Here is a 17,256-nt window from a genome sequence, read left to right on the forward strand (position 1 = left end):
TGTGTGGTTGGGAAATAAAAGGGGGTTGTATGGCATTGATGGGGAGGGGCGGTGGGAGAGTGCTGTTGGACTGTTAAACCATTCTGCTGTACTGAGATGATGGGAACGATGAATAAAGAACGAATTGACGATATGCCGGACTCCTTGTGAAGTTGCCTTCGCCTCTGCTGATCACCAATGATGGGACCTCATAATTTCCTTAACAATATCAATACGAAAACACGTTATTTCAATGGTAGTGGATGGAGAGAGAGGATTTTTGCCCAACCACGAAACGGCAACCAATGGGTGCGAAGAGGGGCAGAACCACGGGCGGGACTTGACAAAAGGGTGAATTGACGTCATTCCGGAAATGGTCTCAGAACCATAGATATTTAAAACAAATATATAGATGCCTCATTGGCTGCTGCAGAGCCATGTGTCTCCTCGTTGGCTGCTGCAGAGCCATGTGTCTCCTCATTGGCTGCTGCAGAGCCATGTGTCTCCTCATTGGCTGCTGCAGAGCCATGTGTCTCCTCATTGGCTGCTGCAGAGCCATGTGTCTCCAGCGGAAGTACGGAAGGCACGCTGCGTCGCTGCCACTCAAGTGACTACACTGGCCAATCACAGCACGTCTTTTTTCCCTGGGACTTATCAATGTATTCTATCCAAGGGAGCTTTATTGGCACGGGAAAACTGATAACGTTTACGTTGCAAAAGCAAGTGGCGCTGGGAAAGAGGGAGTTGCGCCTCCTCCCATCGGCCTATACCGAACTTCCACCTTCTGTGACGCACGTGGAAGCTTGGCAAGCCTCCGCTATACACTGACACCACGCTAGACAGGAACGCCCAAAAACATCACATCCGGTTTTAGCCTGGGGTAAGAATTTTCTATGGCTGCCAATGCAACTTGGTCCAATCCTTAATCACATACGGACAGGACAAACATCTATGCCGATGCTATCTAACTTGCGGAGGTAGCGTGCCTTGTCCACGGGCAACAGATCTTTCAACGTGTGGCATTGCAAATACGTTTGATAATCGCTACTCTGCTCAATATTGTTTTGATAATGCCGCAAATTGCATTGCAGTGAACGAGCGCAAATCACAACTTCCCCCGTTTGTGGGCGGAGTCACAGTTTGAGGCGCCGTTTACGCGCCGTGGTGTCAGTGTATGCTTCGCAATCTCGGGAAAGCTTGCCTCCATGTTGCCTCCTCCTCCTCCTCCTCCTCCTCCTCCGAGAGAGAGAGAGACAGACGCCCCAGAGCCGAAGGAGGCGTCTACCTTTTTTATGTCTATGCTCAGAACCTTTCCTCGGAACGTGCCACACACCACCTCCAGCTGTCCTGCTGACTCTCCGAACTATAGCTCGGAAAGCCTTTCCGAACCGGAAGATTTCCCCGACGTCGGAAAGGGTTTATGTATCGGCCGATATATACGTCTGATTTGCTTGGCTGCACGTCATGTCACACGGGCAAAAATAGCAGACCTATATATACAAGCCCCACAAACGCATCGCAGCACGGCGCACCGTGGGCTTGTAGATCTGCTATTGTCACCCGTGCCGCACCGGCACACAACCAAGTACAAATGGCGTGTTTTTCACAACAGCGTACCCGAGGACAGCCTCCATCCTGTGAATGGATGGAGGCTATGTAGCAGCGCCACCAACAGGAATGCATTGATGCGATGCCGTAAACCCAAACATACAGTGTGTACACTGTTTTCTGTCTGTGCAGTAGGTCAGGGGTTCTCAGCGTTTTTTGGGCTGGGGGACCCCCGGAAATGCTTTGGACATGTGTCGCGACCCCCGCCTCCCTCCCCACCACCAATACAAACTGACTGCAAAAATAACCTTAATAATAGAGAAAATATATATGTGAAACCAGATATACACGTAATCATTAAAGAAAGTGTATGCATGCACCATTGTATTGTATTGTATGTAAACTCTTAATTTCCATTTTCCAGCCATTCCAGTTATTTGCATTGTCATTGCCACGCATGTGTCTTAACCGGCCATGCATGTGTCTCAACCGGCCACGCATGTGTCTTAACCGGCCACACATGAGTCTTAACCGGCCATGCATGAGTCTTAACCGGCCACGCATGTGTCTTAACCGGCTGTGGCTCAGGAGGTAGAGCAGGTCGTCCAATGATCCCTGGGTCGGCGGTTCGAATCCCGGCTCCTCCTGTCCACATGTCGAAGTGTCCTTGGGCAAGACACTGAACCCTACATTGCCTCCAATGAGTCGGTCGGTGTAAGCTTGCCACCATTGGTGTGTGAATGTGGGTAGTGAGGACGCTGGCGTCGACTGTTCGCCGCTTCACCTCCCAATGTATGAATGAATGAACCGTTGTAAAGCGCTTTGAGCACTTGGAAAAGCGCTATAAAAATGCAATTCATTATTATTATTATTAACCGGCCACGCATGTGTCTCAACCGGCCACGCATGAGTCTTAACCAGCCACGCATGTGTCTCAACCGGCCACGCATGAGTCTCAACCGGCCACGCATGTGTCTCAACCGGCCACGCATGAGTCTTAACCGGCCAGCCACGCATGAGTCTTAACCGGCCGGCCACGCATGAGTCTTAACCGGCCACGCATGAGTCTTAACCGGCCACGCGCGTGTCTTAACCGGCCACGCATGTGTCTCAACCGGCCACGCATGTGTCTTAACCGGCCAAGCATGTGTCTTAACCGGCCAAGTACGTGTCTTAACCGGCCACGCATGTGTCTCAACCGGCCACGAATGTGTCTCAACCGGCCACGCATGTGTCTTAACCGGTCACACATGTGTCTTAACCGGCCACGCATGTGTCTTAACCGGCCACACATGAGTCTTAACCGGCCACACATGTGTCTTAACCGGTCACACATGTGTCTTAACCGGCCACGCATGTGTCTTAACCGGCCACGCATGTGTCTTAACCGGCCACACATGAGTCTTAACCGGCCACGCATGTGTCTCAACCGGCCACGCATGTGTCTTAACTGGTCACGCATGTGTCTTAACCGGCCACGCATGTGTCTTAACCGGCCACACATGTGTCTTAACCGGCCACGCATGTGTCTCAACCGGCCACGCATGTGTCTCAACCAGCCACGCATGTGTCTTAACCGTCCACGCATGTGTCTCAACCGGCCACGCATGTGTCTTAACCGGCCACACATGTGTCTTAATCGGCCACGCATGTGTCTTAACCGGCCACACATGTGTCTCAACCGGCCACACATGTGTCTTAACCGGCCACGCATGTGTCTTAACCGGTCACACATGTGTCTTAACCGGCCACGCATGTGTCTTAACCGGCCACGCATGTGTCTTAACCGGCCACGCATGTGTCTTAACCGGCCACGCATGTGTCTTAACCGGTCACACATGTGTCTTAACCGGCCACGCATGTGTCTTAACCGGCCACGCATGTCGGACTGTCGCATGTCGGACTGTTAGTACGTCGGACCAACATATATATGCGACCCGCAGTAGAGCGCCGTCCCACATGTTGGTTGGTTTTGTTATTATTCTGTCTTTCATCACGGGTAGAACTCTGAAGTCTATTTATTCCACTGCTACTGAATATGACTTGCCTCTTCTGACTTGAGGCAGAAGGTCGGAAAGCTGGGCGGGAGAAGCACATGCAAGGACACCAGCTTTTTCTTAATACGTTCCGACTAAACTGCTACAAATGTATTACCGTTGATATATTGTACAATCCTAATGATATGCAGATTGAGTGTACATGATTAACTATACATCCCAGATTGTTCATTGATAGCTCATTCGTTGTGCAAACCCCGGTTGGTCCAGTTGCAGACAGCCAAACCAGACTTTGAATTCCTACTACTTTGCGAGAGCTTTGGTTTACTCTTGAAGCTTACAGTGGATCTCTCTCTCTTTGTCCTGTTTCTTACTTCATTATGACAATTGCATTTTCCTTGTCTGTCTGTCTATCTAACATATTTGTCAGCCAATCAGCTACTTGCATTGTCATTGCCTATTAACACGAGGCCCGCCAGGAACATAGACACGTAGAATAGCGTACCGTGCCACACCCGGAAAAGCCACTTTAACAGCGATGTATTATTTAATGCATGTTTTAATACGATCGTATTAAAAGCTACCGTTCGTTAGCTGTTATGCTTCTGAGCCAATGGCCGCGGCCATTTTGAAGATGCGCGCGCATCCACTTACATTGCCTGCTCTGTTTTCAGACGGCTTTATCTCACAGAAGCGACATTGCAGGGGTCGCTTTGTCCCAGACAAACGTTTTCAACGGCCTGTAGCAGGCGCTGTGATACTCGCGGTCCACTTTTTCCACCACCGACCGAGAGAACAAGCACCAGCTTCGTCAACACACACGGAATGGTTTCATAGTAAAATGCGATTACGGATATTTGGCTCTTCAAAGTAAGTGTCACGCACGATAAAACCCTGGCAGGACGCGACGGATGGATTAAATAATGGTAGCGGTCAAACGGTTAAGACCACTGCATAGTACCCTATAGGACGGTGGATGTGCAGGATGAAGAGTTAGCATTCCAAACTATACGTTCTACACAAATGTGACCAGAGTTGACTGAGGGACTGCCATTGGATTCCTTTGAATTTCCGTTTGTTTCACGTCATGTGAAAGCAGGGAATCATAGCTTCAAATTGACATATCGGTTGTTCAGTTTGACCCACCAGTTTTTGGAGGTATGGCTTATCCCGTTGTGGGCGGGAACCCCTTTTGGTGTTAGCATCATGTTATGCTTTAGCTATTGAAAAATAGCAGATCTACAAGCTCGTAGCGCGCCACCGAGTGGCGCGCTACGAGCTTGTAGGTCTGCTATTTTTGAAAAATCGAAGAATCACTGACATGGAAACATAGCTTTTTCAGAAAACTGTCAGGATGTAGAAGACATTTTTAGAATCTGATCTCAGGTCAAAATGGGTTATAGAGTAATGTCTTGCAGAGAAACAGCGAGTTGAGAAAACAGGCTTGAAAGGTTCACTTCTGTGGACTCTAAACATTACACCTACAGTAGCGACATTATATTTACATGTCGATTTCAGCTCTGACACTTATTTCAGACATGCTCTAGCATGTGAAGAGTCTGCCTGTGCCAAATCATTTTGGATTAAAAAAAGTGAAAAAGGTTTGCGCGATGGCAGGCTCTCAGTCAAATCTGGTCACAAATGGGATACATGTTCATTTAGAAGAATGTCTGCCATGAAAGTAAAACATAATGTGGATCGTATTATTAAATTGCGTATCATCTTAGCCCCCTCGCTATAGCATGGTAGAGAACATCATGCAACCGTATATTTCTCCATGGATGTGATGCACAGGAAGGAACAACATCAGCTTCGGATTCCACCTCGTTCCATCTGTGTGGAACACCAGGAGGAGAAACATCCATCCATCCATCCATCCATCCATCCACCCACCCACCCACCCATCCACCCATCCATCCATCCATCCATCCACCCACCCATCCATCCATCCATCCATCCATCCATCCATCCATCCACCCACCCACCCATCCATCCATCCACCCATCCACCCATCCATCCATCCATCCACCCACCCACCCACCCATCCACCCATCCATCCATCCATCCATCCACCCACCCATCCATCCATCCATCCACCCATCCACCCACCCACCCATCCATCCATCCACCCACCCATCCATCCATCCATCCATCCACCCACCCACCCATCCACCCATCCATCCATCCATCCACCCACCCATCCACCCACCCACCCACCCATCCACCCACCCACCCATCCATCCATCCATCCATCCATCCATCCACCCATCCATCCATCCACCCACCCATCCATTCATCCACCCATCCATTCATCCACCCACCCATCCATCCACCCACCCACCCACCCATCCATCCATCCATGTCTCATGAATGGGTTTTCATTTAGTTCTAGTCACATTTTAGTCACCTGGACTGTTTTAGTGTTAGTGTAGTTCTAGTCGACTAACGAAAGCTTTCCTTCTCCTGATCTTCTGATGTATTGTGGTGTTTTTCTATATGATATTGTATTGCTCGACGACACTGAAAATGAGTTTAATTACTATTTCATTACTATTATTAGTGTAATTTCGAGAATAAATGAAACTTGAATTTATGAATGACTAAATCTACAGTTGAACAAAGTCGAACAAAATGTATTTTGGCGGGCCTTGATGCCGTCGTAATGACTTCACTTGCTTAAAATAGCCCACAAGGCTTGTAGATCGGCTATTTTCAGCATATATACTGGATCTCTTGTCCACTAGTCCCTTCCTAGCATTTTGGTCTAGTTTCTATTTGTTGACGAAATGGTCAGTATATTTAGTCATCATAGCTTGATTTTTATTTAGTTTCCATTTAGTTTTCGTCAGCCGATGAACATTTTTCGTCTTGCAAGCAGCAGACCAGGTAGGTAGAGACATAGATATATATAAACTCTAGATAGCTCACCCGCGCTGTTGGCCAATGGAGAGCGACGTCGTTACATGGCGGCCATCTTACCTCGGGCCACATAACATTGTGTCTATGGGGCATGTACTCTTAAATGACCATAACTTGCTCAATTTTCAACCGATTTTCAAACGGTTTGGTTTGTTATAAACGTCAATAAGCAGATAAGCGTCCTGAATCATAGCCACGTTGACAACGTTTGTAATAAACCAACCCGTTTGTAAATCCGTCAAGATTTGAGTGAGTTATGACTGTTTCTGTTTGAGCTGCCATTGAACATACTGTACTGTAGCCCCGAAGTAAGATGGCTGCCGGGTGAACGACGTCAGAAACTCCGCCTTGAGCCATCTAGAGTTTATATATATCTATGGGTAGAGAGGCTCTCTCAGTCTGGCTCCTTTTCCACCGGGGTTGAACCGGTTCAGTCCTGTTTTTCCTGCCTAATTTCTAACCAGTTCAGTGAGTGTTTCCACCGAAGAAGGAAATGATTCAGAAGTCGAACCCTAAAAGTTTATTCGGAACTGTCTGGAACAATAAGAAATACTTCACTATTCTATAGGTTGGATGCAGATCTGGTAGAAACAATGCCAAAAGCAAGGATCATCATTAAAGAAAAGTAAAGAAAAGGTCTGTCTTTGACCGTTTATTTTCGACACATAAAATTGCTAGCCAGGCCTATATGGAATGGAATTAGGGGCAGTGGGCTCTCTAACCGTTCAGCTATGCCCCCCTCCCCCCCCCCCCCCCCCCATCACTATATGTGACCAGATTTGACTGAGAGCCTGCCATCGCGCACATTCCAGCTTTTCACCAGAGGAGAATCTTTTTTTTTTTTTTTTAAATGAGTTAATAGCACAGGCAGACTCTTCACATACTAGAGCATGTCTGAAATAAGTGTCAGAGCTGAAATCGACATGTAAATATGAAATAAATGCTTAAACATGTAGCTAGGTGTAATGTTAGAGACCACAGAAGTGAACCTTTCAAGCCTGTTTTCTCAACTCGCTGTTTTCTGCAAGACATTACTCTATAAGCCATATCTCCAAAACTGGTGGGTCAAACTGAACAACCAATATGTCAATTTGAAGCTATGATTCCCTGCTTTCATATGACATGAAAAAACAAAAATTCAAAAAAATCCAATGGCAGTCTCTCAGTCAAATGTGGTCACATATGGTCCTGCTTGAAACGATCTGGAAACACAAGCCGGGTCCAAGAATCTAGAACGGAACCAGTTCTAGAACCAAAGTTATTTGGGTGTAAAAGGGACTTCCGCTTCTCTCTCTCTCTCCCTCTCCTCAACCCACCCACCCACCCACCCACGCACGCACGCACGCACGCACGCACGCACGCACGCACGCACGCACGCACGCACGCACGCACTCTCATAATGCAACCAGTCTACTGTCCAACAGTCGACCTGCTGTAACATAACACAATCCATCCCATCATTATATTCTCATATCTCTCAGCCATCATCACCATCCATCATCCATTCACCACGTCCTCAGTGCTCAGCTAATAACACGAGCTCCATTGTTAAGCCATTCTGTGCGGGAACCCCTTTTGGTGTTTCTAGCATTATGTTGTACTTTAGCTATTGAAAAATAGCAGATCTACAAGCTCATGTCTGCTATTTTTTGAAAAATCGTGAAAATGTGCCTCAAATCATTGAATATATATTCTTTCAGAGTTTCAGTTTTTTAACTCAACTTCTGGAGGGGTCCCTGGAACAACATTTTCAGATGGGGGGGGGGGGGGGGGTCGGCGGCATATCACATATCATTTTTGGGGTCCTTGTCATGAAACATTGAGAACCACCGATACAGAAACATGAGGTTTTTCAGAAAAAAAAATACATTTAAAAAAAAAGACATTTTTGTTTAAATCTCGACGTCGGGCCCTAAATGGGTTAAGGCGGTGTACCTCCGGCAGCACAGCGGTTCCAGCGGCGCGTCCTCTGCTCCAGCTGCAGACTCCTCTCCATGGAGCGTCTCATCAGAGCCTCCAGACGCTCCTGCAGGACAACACAAACGTACACAGAGCGGCTCAGAGTCTCGGCTTTAACTGTCACAGGACAACACAAACGTACACAGAGCGGCTCAGAGTCTCGGCTTTAACTGTCACAGGACAACACAAACGTACACAGAGCGGCTCAGAGTCTCAGCTTTAACTGTCACACTATCACACTTTAAATGCTTAGTATGAGGTATAAAGTACAGCAGCCATGTGTTCATAAAACAGAAAGATTGGGTATTGGGTAAGACTGACGTTATGTTTCTTTCAGGACCTTTCACTGCTTCGTCTTGGCTCTGGTCTCAGACCCCGCGGTGGATATTTTTACATTCCGTTTTGTTTGTTTTTTTGGAATGTTGCCACTACTGTTGGACCAGCCATAAACTAAACAGGTTCATCTCGATGTTCTGCACTCTGCCGTTCACTGTAGTAGAAGAGGTGCGCCTGGTGAGGGTTTAAACCCTGCAGCTATGTCGAGTCCGCCTACAGGAAATACGTAAGCTGCGACCATTTCTGAATTCGTCTATATATGGATCGTGCCATAAGGCGTGATGGACTGATGGCCATATATGGTGACGTGATGTGTCACTAGGCGTGAGGGACTAACGGCCATATATGATGGTGTGATGTCAACTGGTCATTTCAATAAGTAGTGGCTGCTAAGCCCTCAGGGACATCTTGCTAGGAACCCCAAGAGGGTGACAGGTCATCTGTTGACATGGTGTCCACGACCGGGACATCCTCACTGAACCCTACATTGCCTCCAATGAGTTGGTCGGTGTGCGCTCGCCACCATTGGTGTGTGAATGTGGGAAGTGAGGACGCTGGCGTCAACTGTTCGCCGCTCCCAATGTATGAATGAATTAACCATTGTAAAGCACTTTGAGCACTTGGAAAAGCGCTATAAAAATGCAATTCATAATTATTATTATTGAAAGTAGCCAAACCAAGGCTTGCCCCAGGATTAAAGTCATCGAGGTTACATTTAACTTAATTATGACAAGACATTATTGTATGGACATCAAAACAGACTTTAGACTGTAAGATCCTTCTCAATAAATGTAAAGCAAAACATAATAGCTATTTATGGGTTTCAGCCTAATTATTTCATAATTTATGCAAATATGCTAAATGACAAAAGGTTGAATAATTTAGTCATGGCAAGATACAAATGTCAGGACATGTATAGACTCAGAGTCTAAGAGAGACTAAGATAATCATTGACTAAATGTGAAAAATGTAGAAATGTCCTTATTTCGACTTTTGCAAATTAAAAAGGTGGCATGATTGCACCATTGTAACAGATGCATTTCTATACATCACAAACATAGACTCACCTTTCTAAGTTAAGTAAAGCAGTTATAGTAATTTCTTGTGTTGGGGAACATTTAGCCAATTATGCTAATTTATTACTATAGGCCTACATGTTTATATACTTTTATAACATACTTGTATATGTCATAGCATTTGTGTGTGTGTATAATTATAAGTGTGAATAAACTTAATTGTAACATAATAACATCTACAGTAAACTGCACAAAATCCTACTCTGCATATAATGGGAGTTAATGGGGAAACAATGATTGTCCCAAAAAAGTATTAAAGCTACTCATTTGAAAATGCTATCATGTCTCAAAGTACTTATATGGACCCAACAAACAAAATGGTAGCAAATAGATTTTGCCACCAAAAATGTCCCTCACTTCTGGTCTGGCCCGCATGGACTAATGAGGTGGACAGCCTCTGCCCCCGCCGACGGGGGATTGGGGCTCATGAGGTTGGCATGGATGACTCTCAACTTCCTCAGTGTAAATGAAAGAAAAACGGAAGTCATAGTGTTTGGGCCTATAGTGGCCGGACCAACCGACCTTGGTCCCCTGCAGCCTTATAGTAAGAGAAATCTATGAAAATCTGGGAACTAAATCGTTACCAAGAAATTTCTTCACCAATGTGTTTCTAAAGGTGTCTAATAACATGTACTAAAAGTTTGAAATTCAACTCCCGTGGGAAAATTGAGTTATTAGCATAATATGTGACCATACCCATAACATCCTATATAAGGCAAAAAAGTCCAAATTTCATCATTCTTTAAGTAGCATGTGACATATGAAACTAGGGTGATTTCATGATTCTGAATCCATTCCAAGCATTAGTTTTGCACAAAAAACACTCCTTGGGAGGAAAACGGCCACACACACGTGATGAGGTCAGCACATTTGGTCAACTGGATATGGCCTAATTTAGCCCAAGGAGTGTTTTTTGTGCAAAACTAATGCTTGGAATGGATTCAGAATCATGAAATAACCCTAGTTTCATATGTCACATGCTACTTAAAGAATGATGAAATTTGGACTTTTTTGCCTTATATAGGATGTTATGGGTATGGTCACATATTATGCTAATAACTCAATTTTCCCACGGGAGTTGAATTTCAAACTTTTAGTACATGTTATTAGACACCTTTAGAAACACATTGGTGAAGAAATTTCTTGGTAACAATTTAGTTCCCAGATTGGTCAAATACCTGATAAAATGCCCTTACTATTATGCCAAACCCGTTGTCTCTAACCTTGGGGTCAAATTGGATAATGCACTCAAACTGGACAAACAGGTAAACGCTGTGGTTAGTTCCAGCTTTTATCACCTGAGGCTGCTTGCCAAAATCAAGTCTGTGCTTTCTTTCAACGATTTTGAACGCGTCATTCACACTTTTATCTCCACTCGTTTAGACTACTGCAATGCACTGTATGTTGGTTTAAACCAGTCTTCCGTGGCACATCTACAACTGGTCCAAAGTTCTGCTGCGCGTCTCCTAACTGGAACCCGTAGGCGTGACCACATCACACCTGTTTTGGCCTCCCTTCACTGGCTCCCCGTCCGTTTTAGAGTTGATTTCAAGATTGTATTGTTTGTCTTTAAATCACTGAACGGTCTTGCGCCGCAGTATCTCTGTGACCTTAGAGAGGTTTACACTCCCTCAAGGTCATTGCGTTCTGCTGGCCAGTTGAATCTCCAGGTCACAAAAAAGGCACGTTTACAGACCAGAGGTGACCGAGCCTTTTCTGTCATAGCCCCCAAACTGTGGAATGAGCTCCCTTCCCATGTGAAACTGGCCCCCACTATCGAGACTTTTAAATCTCGCCTTAAGACCCACCTGTACACCTTTTAATTCCGTTTGAGAGTTCTGTGTTTTTCTGTGGCTTGTTGTAATGTGTCCTTTTTCTACTGTGTGGTTTGTTGGTGTCTTTTGTTTTAGCTTTATAGTGCATTTAGCTTTTAACTTTCTGTACAGCACTTTGTAAACCTTGCGTTGTGAAATGTGCTATACAAATAAAGTGGATTGGATTGGATATGTTGTCTCTCTCCTGCCTCCTCTTTAACAGATGTCACCCAAATCAAACCTGATTTATAAAACTATTTGTTTTAATTTGTAAGCAGTAATTAGTAAAGTTGTGACTGAATGTCACTGGAAACCAAAAAAGTCGGAAAAAACATATGTTTGTTTCCAAAACTGTAATTTATAGGCATGTTATTATTTGTACCAGTCCATGAGACTGTGACATGGCTTAGAAATGTCAGTAGTATTGGCATCTCGGTCTACCTCTGATATTTGTTTTATTTGCAACAGTAATCTGTTCATGTTCTCCTCACATTTTGTGAATAAAAGCCTCATTGTGTAGCCATCTTAACACATTGAGAGCCCACGCAAAACTGCCCAAAATCACTTTCACCTAGAAAATCCATTCACATTTTTTATAATTCAGCTGACTGTGGAGACACATGCTGGAACTTTTTACTTTGAAATGTTTTATAGTTTCTGAGTTATTTAATTTAAACGCCAAATACATTCTCAATGGCGAAAACACAAACTTTGGCACCACGTGTTAAAAAAATAAATAAATAAAGTGTTTTGATTTTTCTGATTTTTTTTTAATAAAAATAAAAAATAAAAAATAATAATAATTAAAATATATATATATATTATTTTTTTTGGAAGACGTCCACAGACGTCTTGGGCTATGCACGTGCGGTAATACCCAGGACGTCCACAGACGTTTTGGGCACAAAATGTGTTAAGTTGAGTAGCCCTGGTAGGTAGGCTGAGGAGATGAAACTGGTTCTACTGCTTTTAGCACTATGGCCAGGGCCGAAGTGCCCTGACACCTTCCTACACAGGACCCCAGGGAGAATAGCTGTTGCCAGGTGTAACAGCTAATGGGGATCCTAAATAAACGAAACTAAACTAAGCATTTAGCAATTCGAAATAATCTGCCTGTATAGATTGCAGGTTCTGGTGCTGCCCCGGAATTGCAAATTAAGACTGTTCACTTTGTTTCAACTCAGATATTCCAGTTTATATAAAGTTGACACAACTACAGCATTCTAGTTGTCTCAACATCGTTTTGTAGGTAATCAAATACATAACAGACACAGTATATACTATATGCTTTTATGACGAATTGAACAAGGTGGACCCTCTTGTAAACAATTGTATTGCTCTATCAAACTGTCTTTGTTTAAGTATTACTTTGCACGGACAAATAATTGACCATGTGTGTGCTATGTTATGTTTCTCCATTATAACATCAAAGCAAAACAAGTTTTAAGTTTAAGTTTTCAAAAATATATCAGTGAAACTGAAACTGAGACACGGTCTCTGTACTTTTCTTTCCCTCTCTAAAGTTATTTGGTGAGTGCCGTCACAAATGTTTGGAATGGATATTGTGTGTTTAAAAGTATATTGGGTTTATTATCAAATAATTTTAACTCTGGGAAGGTGAAATCAGACTCCTCCATTTAGAGATAGATATAGAGAGATAGAGACAGATATATAGATATAGATATATAGACTGTACCTCTACTCTACGTTGCACTTCGTATGGTAGCACTCTGGCTGAACTACTGCTGTAAGTAAGTAGTCTTTATGTGACCCGATGGGCCAGGAGCCTATCTCCTGTTTCTGTACCGTGAAGTGGCTTGAAGTACAAGTACAGCTCCTGGCCATGACGCTAGTATAGAGGGACTCCAACTGAACCCCCGAGCGGGGAGGCATTCCATTGTGTCCCATTTTATATAGTCTTTGGTTTGACCCGGCCAGGGAATCGGACCCCGACCCGACCTCCCAATCTCAGGGCAAACAGAACACGTCAACATATTGTATTGAAAATGCTAATTGTATATCTTTAAGTCTCTGGTGCACTGCTGATCGGCTGTGCACTTCAGCAAGTGTTTTCCATCTCTATAGACATGATCTAGAAATCCTAAAATCCTCATATCTCCTCAAGCACGATGGTGTCCTGATACTGTCCCAGCAATGTCATGACATTCAGAACTAGGCCAGAGCACAGCCCATATGGGGATGCATCTTTACGTCATTTCCAGGACGTCTTCACCAGTTCAATTAATGTTGCTTATTCTGGGCCAGCGATCTGACTAGTTATGATGATATAACTTAAGTTGATAAGTCTCTCTAGACCGTCTTAGTGGGCAGAATCTATGTTGGTTGAAAACTTGAAATCAGGTGATATTCTGAGCCAGATCTGACTAGTTATGATATGAATCTATGTTGGTTGAAATCAGGTGATAATATGGGTCAGATCTGACTAGTCTTGGTTTGACTTGATCCGACCCCAATCTAGACGTCACTAACAAGGCCATTTGTCCAGGTCCTGACCGTGCTTGCTGGCGTGCATACATACCGTGATAATGTTCATTATTTCACCAGTTTCAACCAAGCACTTTGATTGGCTGATTCTCATTGCCAATGTGTGAGGATAACAGCACCCAGACTGCATCTTCATAACAGAATCACACACAGCTAACCGTTGCTAGGTTACCATCATCATACACGAAACCTAGCAACAGTCTTCAGCTGTCAGTCACCAGTTTGCATCTGGACAAACTGAAAATGAACCATAAACCGTCTATGTCAAATGCTTTTGACAAATGAGTTTGTATTAAATGACAACTAGCCTAAAACTGAATATACCTGTAATGGACCGAATCAACGGTTTATCCTGCTTGCAAGCCAGGCTTTCTTTGATTGATTGATTGATTGATTGATTGAATACTTTAGTATACAGTTTGTATGCACAGGCATTGATTTAAATAAAGTAAAAGTACAAGTAAATAAAAGGCCCTGCCTGGGCGGTATCGAACAGGGAAAGGAGTTTTTAGTTGTAGAATAAATGTTCATAATAAGCTTGTGTCATCAATGTCCTTGACACCTTTACCCATTTTGACCTGAGATCAGATTCTAAAAGATCTTCTACATCCTGACAGTTTTCTGAAAGAGCTATGTTTCTATGTCAGTCGTTCTTTGATTTTTCAAAAATAGCAGACCTACAAGTTGTAGATCTGCTATTTTTCCAACAGCTAAATTATAACATAATGTATGTAACACCAAAAGGGAGGGGTTCCCACTCAAAATGGGTTAAATATTGATCGTTTAGAAAATGGTGGCATAATTGCAACACACGGAGGTCGGGTTACACCCGTGGTATTTGGCACCGGTGTGTTGATTTACACTGTGCCTACGAGTCTACGACACCAGCACACCGGAGACAACATCTCACAGTATAGGCATAGCATTTCCTTTCGTGTGCAATATTGTTACTTAAATATGCATGACGATGACCTGCAGTCTATATATCCTGTTCTCTAAGCCTCACCGTAGCTCTCTGACCCTCTGATGATGATCTATAGTTTCTATGCAGGAGGAACGGAAGCTTATTGATGAGCACATGTACTGTAATGTGAGGTATGGAACCATAGATATATATAAGAAACTAGATGGCTCACCCGCGCTGTTGGCCAATGGAGAGCGACGTCGTTACGTGGCGGCCATCTTACCTCGGGACACATAACATTGTGTCTATGGGGCATGTACTCTTAAATGACCATAACTTGCTCAATTTTCAACCGATTTTCAAACGGTTTGGTTTGTTATAAACGTCAGAGACGTCCGCATACTTATATGCTTTTATACGACGTTCATATAAAAAACATAAATTAAGCAGTCCTGAATCATAGCCACGTTGACAACGTTTGTAATAAACCAACCCGTTTGTAAATCCGTCAAGATTTGAGCGAGTTATGACTGTTTCTGTTTGAGCTGCCATTGAACATATTGTACTGTAGCCCCGAAGTAAGATGGCTGCCGGGTGAACAACGTCAGAAACTCCGCCTTGAGCCATCTAGTGTTTATATATATCTATGTATGGAACTGCAGACTCCAACTTATATGCACTTATAACATATACCGCATTGTGCCGAATATAAGACGACTCTGATTATAAGACGACGCCCATTTTTCAAGACTCATTTGTGGAAAAACAACATTGAATGTCAAATAGTCTAGTGCCGATTATAATACGGCCCTGTTTTATTTTAGGATATTTACACTGGAGGAAAAAAAAGACCAATAGGTCTGAATATAAGATATTCACAATATCAAGATATAAGATATACAAGTATAAGAATAAAATAATATTCTGAATATAAGAGATTCAGAATACCAATATTACTCTCGTAATAAGTAACAGAGTGAATCTATCCGTCTTTGTAAGTATGACCCCCATTTGATAAAGAGTTTTTGGAAATCTCTGACACCCCAATCTAGACTGTAAAATCCTCAGTGTTAAAATACACTTTTAGTGTATAAACGGAGCCATAAGGGTCCACTTGGTTCCCTTTGTACACTGTCAGAGTTACAGACCTGTATGTGTCTGACAGTTTTCTGAAAAACCCATGTCAGTCGTTCTCAAACATTTTCATGTCGAGGACCCCCAGAAATATATGTATTTGGCCGCCGACACCCATCTGGAAATATGTTGTTCCAGGGACCCCCCCAGAAGCAAATATTTGAGTGAAAAACGTTCGATCCGAAAGAATATATATTCAAAGATCTGCGCCACATTTTCACGATTTTTTAAAAATAGCCAAAGTATAACGTAATGTTTTAAACAGGGGTTACCGTCCCAATTACCAGTCCTTCAGCTGGGGGATTGAATATGGATATGACTAAAACTAAAAAGGGGATTTCATTCAAAAGACCACGACAGAAACCTAAATCAAAATGTGCCGTCTCAAAACGGACACGGCTACACGGCGGACCTTGTCCTCCTCCAGCTGCTGCCGTCGTTTCTCCTCCACGGCCACCCTGCGCTGCTCCTCCTTCTGCCTCTGCTCCTCCAGACGCCTCCACCTCTCCTCCACCGTGCGCTCGTACTGCAGCCGCGCTCGGCGCTCCTTCTCCCGGATCAGCTGCTCCCGAGCCGCTGCAGCATGGGACAGACACGAGGAAAACGAAACGTCTAAACACGTCAACGCACAAAAGAAACATGGTCCTGTTTTCATTTGCCTTATTGCTCATCAATGCATTGTAATACATCGTTTTCGCCAAAGACGGAGTGCCCTTTTTTTCTTTAAAAGTCTGCATTTTACACCTTTGGGAATTAAGCAGTATACAACTTGGAAGGAAAGATACCTTTTTTTACACAAAGAAACATGTTGGCCACAAACAGAAGAGACAGGTAGCTGCACACAGACAGACACACGGTCGCCCGAGTCGCCCCCGGTCGAACCTGCCTAGCGTGGTTAACCAGTCCCCCTTGAAATTGCACTGCATTTCTTTCTCTCCCAGAATGGAATGAGAAAAAGCTAGTTCCTGTCAGGGTGGATTTGCGTGTGTGTGCGTGTGTGTGCGTGTGCGTGCGTGCGTGCGTGCGTGTGTGCACAGTACACCTGCATGTGTGGGTGTGTGCACTTCACAACAGGTTTGTCAAAG

The 17,256-nt window shown here is 44.0% G+C and overlaps 1 protein-coding gene across 1 annotated transcript in view; it reads right to left on the minus strand.

Annotated features, from left to right (window-relative positions):
• Positions 1-17,256, minus strand: part of map7d2a (MAP7 domain containing 2a) — a gene marked incomplete at its 3' end in the record, with an annotated part of 77,739 nt that overhangs the window by 32,155 nt on the left and 28,328 nt on the right. Inside the window, exons 5-6 of the mRNA XM_079507965.1 lie at positions 16,584-16,747; positions 8,379-8,469 (exon numbers count right to left, since the gene is read on the minus strand). Coding sequence (XP_079364091.1) covers positions 8,379-8,469; positions 16,584-16,747 — 255 coding nt within the window. The remainder of the gene's footprint in view (positions 1-8,378; positions 8,470-16,583; positions 16,748-17,256) is intronic.

Source organism: Electrona antarctica, assembly GCF_951216825.1.
Source record: "Electrona antarctica genome assembly, chromosome: 8".
Taxonomy (NCBI): domain Eukaryota; kingdom Metazoa; phylum Chordata; class Actinopteri; order Myctophiformes; family Myctophidae; genus Electrona; species Electrona antarctica.